At 34.8% G+C, this 7,968-nt stretch overlaps 1 protein-coding gene across 1 annotated transcript; it reads right to left on the bottom strand.

Moving 5' to 3' along the window:
- Positions 1-888: 888 nt before the first annotated feature.
- LOC142607402 (enoyl-[acyl-carrier-protein] reductase [NADH], chloroplastic) lies at positions 889-7,158 on the bottom strand. The gene is made up of 13 exons (XM_075778871.1): positions 7,051-7,158; positions 5,483-5,798; positions 4,875-4,984; positions 4,711-4,766; positions 4,554-4,638; positions 4,421-4,468; positions 3,321-3,395; positions 3,129-3,240; positions 2,944-2,995; positions 2,801-2,852; positions 2,633-2,690; positions 1,546-1,644; positions 889-1,446 (listed from the first exon to the last, which is right to left on the bottom strand). Exons 2-13 carry the CDS (start codon positions 5,757-5,759, stop codon positions 1,292-1,294), a joined length of 1,179 nt encoding a protein of 392 aa, XP_075634986.1. The 5' UTR covers positions 5,760-5,798; positions 7,051-7,158; the 3' UTR covers positions 889-1,291.
- Positions 7,159-7,968: the final 810 nt, after the last annotated feature.

Below are 7,968 nucleotides of genomic sequence, written 5' to 3'. Positions count from 1 at the left end.
AAAACTGAAAACATGTTGTTAAACAACCCTACCAAACGGGCCTTAAAAAATTAATATGCTAATCAATTACTCTCAAATACTCGCTGCCTTGTGTGTGACATCACTTGAGATCAACTGCAAAAAGGATATCATCTCCAACTTTATGGGCATTCCTTGGAATATATTATTTCCTGTGGGGGTTTGGCAATTATGGTTGCACAGGAACAATTTCATATTCAGGGCAGGTAAGGTGGACCAGTTGAGCTTCAAAAGATGCATTAAAGACTGTAGAGTTCTTCCCCATTGGCATGAACGCCAAGCTGCAAAAATCCAAACTGTTATCCCAGTAGGTTGGGATAACAGTCACCAGAGGGCTGGGTAAAGCTGAATTCTGACGGATCAGCACTGGGGAACCCGGGAGGGCAGGGGGAGGAGGTGTGATCAAAAACCATGAAGGAGAGTGGATAAAAGGTTATGCCAGGCCTCTTGGCTATACCAACAGTTGCATGGCAGAACTATGGGCCTTAAGAGATGGCTTGATATTGGCTAAGGAAATGGAACTGAATAATCTTATTGTTGAACTTGATGCCTTAAGCGTTGAGCTGCTCATGAACAATAACACTGCTAATTTGTTAATAGAACCTTTGTTAACTAATTGCAGGAACCTGTTGAAGGCAATACCCAACAAGCAAATAGTCCATGCCTATCGGGAAGCCAATCAATGCGTTGATGCATTGGCCAAGTTGGGAGCAAGCTCCTTATCATCTTTTGCTGTATTTTTCATCCACCGCCTGTGGTGGAAAGAATCATAGCTTATGATAAAGCTAATATGTACTGTAACAGATTGGTTAATTCCTTATTTTATGCAATATCCATGGTTTGCCAAAAAAAAAAAGACATCACAAAACATAACCATAAATAGACATTATTTATTTTTGAAAAAGGAACAGTAAAATTGACTTCCAGTTCAAATGACCTCTTCTCCTACAAGAATGGAATGGAGCTTATAGACTACGTTCAACACTTAACTTATTAATTAAAAAAGAAAAATTGAAGAGTCTAAGAAACATGAATCTTATTAGTGTTTCACAGGTCCAAGACTTTCACATGGGGCCTCTGCAACACCTGCCCCCAAGAAAATATTGTAGTTCCTAAGAAAGGCAAAGAAAAATTCTCACAACAAAATGGGGCCACTAGCCAAACCATCCTAGGTTGAAGCCGATTGGGGAAAAAAAGGAGCAGAAAACTAGCAGCATTAAAGCTAAACTTGAAGTTCAGAGTCTGGCTTACTATTAACCAATTTGTGGTTGTCCTAGTGCTTATCTGTTGGAATGTCAAGATCCTTAAATATTGGACTGTCAACTCCGACACCCATTGCGTTCAGGCCATTGTCAACATATATAACAGCACCGGTGATGGCAGAAGCCAAAGGCGATGCTAGAAAGGCAGCTGTGTTCCCCACTTCATCTGTTTAATCAGCTTATGAACTCAGTAAAATGTGATAAATAGTGGAAATAGGAATAAAGCAGGTAAAATTGAAGGACAAAGAAAACTCTGGAAAGTCACCTGCGGATAGTTCTTTTTGCAAAGGTGCATTGACTATTGAATAGTCAATCATCATGTCAATAAATCCAATTGCTTTTGCAGCACGGCTCCTTAGTGGACCTGAGGATCAAAGATACTTCAATCAACCAGGAAAATTGAGGCAATGGAAATACCAGCAACTACTTGACATCTTTTTGAAGCCTAAGTATCAAACTAGATCCAAAGAGGTCAAACAGACCCTGGACCCAAGATTTAGAACAATAAAAATCCTGAATGTGGGAACAAATATACAATGTATAGAACTATTAAGGCCTCAAAAATCAATTTAGTTGGATTATGTCTTTAGCTGAGCTGAGAATTATTAAGTCATTGTTAGTTAAAGCCGGTCATCGCAAAAGCAAGCTTTCATAATTCAGGAGCTTAAGATCTGATTAAGATACTCTAGACTTTTTAGAGTAATTCCACCATAGAGTTCCTAAAATTCTATCCATTCATTTTGAAATGAGTGGATTGAATTTGGACACATCGTCAATAATTTAAGTAGATACAAAAATGATGATAGTATTTATTTATTTTTAAAAATGTTGATGATGTAGTAAAATCATATCCACTCATTTAAAATGGGCAGATAGGAATTTAGGAACTCTATAGTAGAGTTACTCCTACAAACTAGGATCCTAATCCCTAAAGATCAGGATTTGAAGAAGAAAATGAACCGGTTAAACCACCTCTGGCTAGGGGCAACGAGGCTCGTTTGAGATGAAGCAAGATGGGTAAATTGGTTGAGGCAAGGCTAGTGGTTTCAAGAATTACCAACCAATCCACATATAGAAAACATATAGATTCTAATAAGTACATCCTAATACACACACACCAAAAAAAAAAAAAAATAACACTATCACTAGGTTTAAAGTATCAAAGATATTTTTGAAAACCCAACAAAACCTTGTCTCTGAGAAAAGTAGCATTAAGACACATGTTGAGCATTGGCAACCATAGCTATGATTTAACAATGAAGAACAATTCTTGTGGACCATGGCATAGATGCATAAAATCTGAGATAGGAAACACTTTAAATTGAATTTAAAAAAAGAAAGGGCCAAGTTACCAGCAGATATTGCGTTGACTCTGACTTTGTGTTTTCTACCCGCTTCAAAAGCAAGCACCTGAATGAATCAACATATGAAAATATATGCCAAAAACATATCAAAATGAGATTAAAAAAATTTGGTGCTAATAACTAGAAATGGATAGGTAGAAAGAAATGCAAACTTACTCGTGTGTCACTCTCCAGAGCAGCCTTTGCTGAACTCATACCTCCACCATACCTGAGTAAATATATCAAGAGCTCCATCACCCAATGATAAATGACAACTCTTTAAACTGAACAGTGAAGCAAACAGTGCATGACATACATACCCAGGAATTATCCTTTCAGAAGCAATATATGTAAGAGAAATTGAAGAACCACCTGTAACAACAACAGCCATATATATGAGTTCCACATTTGCCCTGATGCAGTAAATCTTGTACAATGAAAAAAGCAAAGAACCAAGGACAAGAAGAAAATAAAGTATTTTGGATAATTGAGCATAGGAAATTGCCTGGATTCATTATTGGAATGAAATGTTTGAGTAAAGAAACATAGGAGTAACTTGATGCAGATATAGCTGCAAGATATCCATTCCTGGATGTCTCCAAAAGAGGTTTAGTGACCTATTAAAGAGGTGATTGCTTGTTAACTTTAAGATTAATGACACATAGATATTCCACAATTAAATTTTAAAAAAAAGTACCTCTGGCCCATTTGCAAGTGAGTGAACAAGAATGTCAATGCTGCCAAAATCATTCTTCACAGATTCAGCAACTTCCTGCAAGACAATTTAAAAACGAGTAGAACATTAGAGAGCGTGTCATATTAGATAATGTTGGTGGGTCTGCATGTCTTAGCATATAGGTCAATGTTTTAATGAAATCTCAAAACCAGTAAGAAGAAAAATGCCTCTAGCAACTGAAGGTTAATAAAAGCTTTAAATAAATCAAATTACATGTTGGCTTAATCTTCCAGTCAAAGCATAGCTGTATGATAAGTGATAACAAAGTTTTTATAATTCCTAGGCTTGGCAAGGCAAGCACAAGAACAAAAGGAAAACCCTTCTAACAAATGAACTGATTGCAAACTCAAATAGTGACACGACAGAATGAGAACAGATTACACGTAACAGTTTAGTCTTCAGATTAGATACAAGTCAAATGTAATAGATACGGAATGCATGCTAGTCAACTAAGATGAACAATATAGCAGGCTTTGCCCCTCTTATAAACCTTTACATTTGAGAAGACCATAGCACTACCAAATTATGAGGGCATGAAACCCACCTCTCTTATATGTCAGCTTACATATGCAGTTTTACAAAATTTTAAAGCATTGACTATCCCTTCTCTGTCACTAAGTAACCCAGAAACTTGTGTAGCTTGTTCAAGACTCTAAAGCTTGAAACATGACATCTTACAAAACAAAATTAAAATTAATGTCTAACTTTAGCAGAACAGCCCAAAATTCAATTACTCACATGAATCATGTGTCTTAAGAAGCAAGGTAAAAAAAAAAAATTTAAGAAAGATAAAAGACAATCCTAATGTGGTGCTGCTTGTATCTTGGATTTCAGTTTAAAAATGTCATTGGCCCTACATCTAGGTTTGTTTTGTTCAAGTGCAGACTGTACGAAAAGTGCCATGTCTAATGTGGATTTTGGCATTAATATCTCATTCAAATTCAAGTAGGCTGTCAATAAATGACTTCAAACCTTTTCTCAAACTCCAATTTAGGCTCTAAATGTTCCTCAACAGCAAATTCAAACAGAAATAGCAAAAGTGGAATAATATGATGTTATACCTGAACAGTCCACTTACTGGATCCTGCATAGCGTTTATTTGCTTTTATCTGCAAGAATTAATAACACCATATGTTAATCAAGAACAGATTTGACCCATTTTATACTTTGTAAGACTATAAATCTCTCCATTACATCTTCAGGTACATCCTCAAGGTTGTCAAAGACTGCATCCAAAGGATATACTTTAGTAATCTCCATTAAAGAGCCATCTGGCAACCTGAAAAATCAAACTTCTTGTTAGTACCAGCCACTTACAAGCAATACCCAGTTTCCCTAATTAAAAACTTACACACGTGATTCGTCAAATTTTCCACGTCGCAGGCTGGATTCAAAAATGTTCAAAGCCTACAAGAACAGCTTCCTGGTCAGTAGTTATCCATTTCATGAGTCTTGGGAATTCTATTATAGGAAATCTCAAATGCACGACCCTAAAGATTAGGATGATTTACTTACAGGCACCCATGTGCCTAAGAGAATCTCAGCCCCTGCAGCAGCGAGGGATTTAGCTATTGCCCAACCATATCCATTGTCATCAGCAACACCAGCAATAAATGCCCTCTTACCTACACATAGTGCAACTCGTTTTAGTTTTTAGTGGTATTTTTTTATTTTTAGAATAGGGATACTTGTTGTAAGTATCAACTTAGCAGATTCACTAAAGGAAACAATTCCAGGCGAATTATTGCAGAAGTTGAAAGACAATATCACCAAAAAATTAGCAACCAAAAGAGGTTCGGTAAAGTGCTGTCTTTAGAGTAATATATTGGCTACGGATACAAGACCAGCTTTCACAAGCAAATACAGCCAAGAAAAAGTGGACGTTGAGAAACAAAGATGTTACAGAGGTTGTTCCTTTAAATGTGACAGTTTCCACCAACAATTTTGAACAATCACAGGCTACAAATTGATAGGTCAACGGAAATTATAAGACAAATCATAACTGTTACAAGCTATCCCATAACAAGAAATAGAAGGACAGCAAAAGCACCATAATTACAAGAACTTTGAAACTCTTAGAAGGAATTGCATACGTACAAAAAGGAAAGCAAAAGAAAATTGACCTCTCAAATCAATTGGCAACCCTGAGATAGGCTTGTTTTCAGTAGCTTCAGACATTGCTTTTGTAACAACCTTATCAAATTTAACAGATGATGATGTAAAGCTCCGCTGGAAAGGTTGTACAGATGATATATGGCATGCACTTGTAAGCTTATTCCATGATACCGCCTTGGAATTTCCACCGAAAATTGCAGCACCTGCCTTGAAAATTCTACGAGAAGAAGAAATGCAGGGTCTTGCTGTTGCAATTTGCAGGCTGGAAGCGGCTGTTGTTGCCATCTCCAGTAAATGATATCTCACACTAGAGAAAAAAGATCTATAGGAAGCAAGGGCACTCGTATTAATATATATTTTTAAAAAAATGTTTAGTAGATCTCGTAAAGAAAATGCCAATGAGCTCTGGCTAGAATGGGAGAGGCCGTAGATTCAAGATCCGCCATGCATGTGTGTGTGATTTACCAATTGAAAAAAAGAAGAAGGACAATTACTTATATTACTATCTATATATTTATGACTTACTATTTCTAATAAGATATATTAGTGTATAGTATCCCTCTTCCATTAAATTTCAAAGCATAAAAAAAAATGTCAATTCTTGCAAGCCCAACTTCTGCCAGGGCTTGAATCAAATAAAAATAAAAAACTAAAAAAAAACTCATTTTACTCAACAATCCAAAATTATGCAAGAAGATAACAATGGCCAGAATTTTCTTTCCAACCGGTTTGGAGGAAAATTACTCCAATTCTCTATCCACATGTGCTTTTAATCATATGAATTACTTAAATGTCACGTGCCTCATATCAATGACTTAAATAGTTGATGTGATTAAGATACACAAGGATGAACATATGAATCACCATGTAATGGTTTAGGGGTGAAAATAGGCACCCAAAAAAAAAGGATTTTTCCCCAATAGTTTTAAGTGTGAAAAAAGATCATTTTAAAGTTTAAGAACAAAGAGTGTAATGTTTTCAATAGTTTAGGAACAAAAAGAAAGAGCTTGTTAAAGTTTAGGAACAAAAATCAAAATTGCAAACTTTAGGTACAAAAGCAATAGTGCAGCCTTTTTATTCATTACAATTCTTATTATTTATGGTTAGAAATCAATGATTGCTAATCTAAATTTCATTCATTTTTTTGCTACAGTTAGTTGAGGGAATGTTGCCCCCAAATTTCCTTCTTTTAAATTTCTATTTCCTTCAAATCAGTGAAACTATCGTTCACAAAATCCTGATTTATTACACCATGCTAATGAAAGTAATAACTCATAGTATGGTACACGGAAGTGAAAAATCTAAAAGAAACCCAAAAATTAAAACCCATCAATCAGCCAAAATAAATAAATTTAAAAAAAAAAAAACCCAAACAAAGCACACTTACTTACACTGTAGTGGAAAATCTAAAAATAAATCCATAAGTAATAAAAAAATTTAAGCAGAACCCAGAAATACACAAGCAAGGATCAAGTAAAATGTGGAGACTTTAACCTCAAACATCTAACAATTTCAATAACAACATAAATACATACATACACAGAGAGAGAGAGAGAGAGAGAGATAGAGATTGACCTTGTGTGAGAGAAAGCGGCAATGCGGAGAGCAAAATGGTGAAGAGAACGATGAGAGAGAAGTAGATGTTGGTTTGGTTGGGAGCTAAAAGACTGAAGTGGGGCTTCGGAAATGTCGAAAGCAAAGCAAAGCAAGCAGATCGAAAAATGTTTGTTGCTTTACTATAAGGAAAATGACATACCACGAATTTTGCCACAATTTTTGCCCCAGCTCGTGGGGAAATCGTGATTGGTAGAGTAAAAAACGACAAGTTTACAACTCTACCCTACATAACTTATCACATATAACTTATCACATAAGTAAGTTATGGCAAAAATTATAATCTTAATATCACTCTTAAAATAATGTTTTCACTTGTACTTAGTGGCTGGACTTTGATTCATGACGTCATGCACTAACATGTTCAAACTTATGAAAATAATTATATTTATATTGTAACTAGAGACAATGTTTGAGACGACTAACCAATACTACATAAAAGTGGGTTCTAATTAGTACAATGAATAAAGTTTTTGATAGTTGAATAAAAAATCTGAGATTCAATCCTTATATAAAAAATATTTTGATGGCTTTGATGATAAAAAATGCAATTATCAGAAGCGAATATAAGTTGAAACTTTATAAAAATGAAAAATGAAAAAATACGACACAAATACATAAGAGTTTTGTGAATGGTATTTTGTGTAAAAGAGTAAATTGATCAATTCCATATTGAACTGCTTAGCTTCCATTTTTTTCAATCATAATGACTCGTTTCATAAATAAATACTATTTTTATCTACCATAAATTTGTATTCTAGATATAATTGAGTAATTAAATTTTTTTAATGATTATATTGATAATTTCTTCATTAAAACTACCCTAATCATTTACCCAAGACAAAGAAAAAAACTCTATTTTCCTTTTATTTTATTAGAT

Source organism: Castanea sativa, chromosome 8, assembly GCF_040712315.1.
Source record: "Castanea sativa cultivar Marrone di Chiusa Pesio chromosome 8, ASM4071231v1".
In the NCBI taxonomy this organism is placed as follows: domain Eukaryota; kingdom Viridiplantae; phylum Streptophyta; class Magnoliopsida; order Fagales; family Fagaceae; genus Castanea; species Castanea sativa.
Note: the sequence above shows the minus strand (reverse complement) of the source record. Positions and strands in the feature narration are given on the sequence as shown.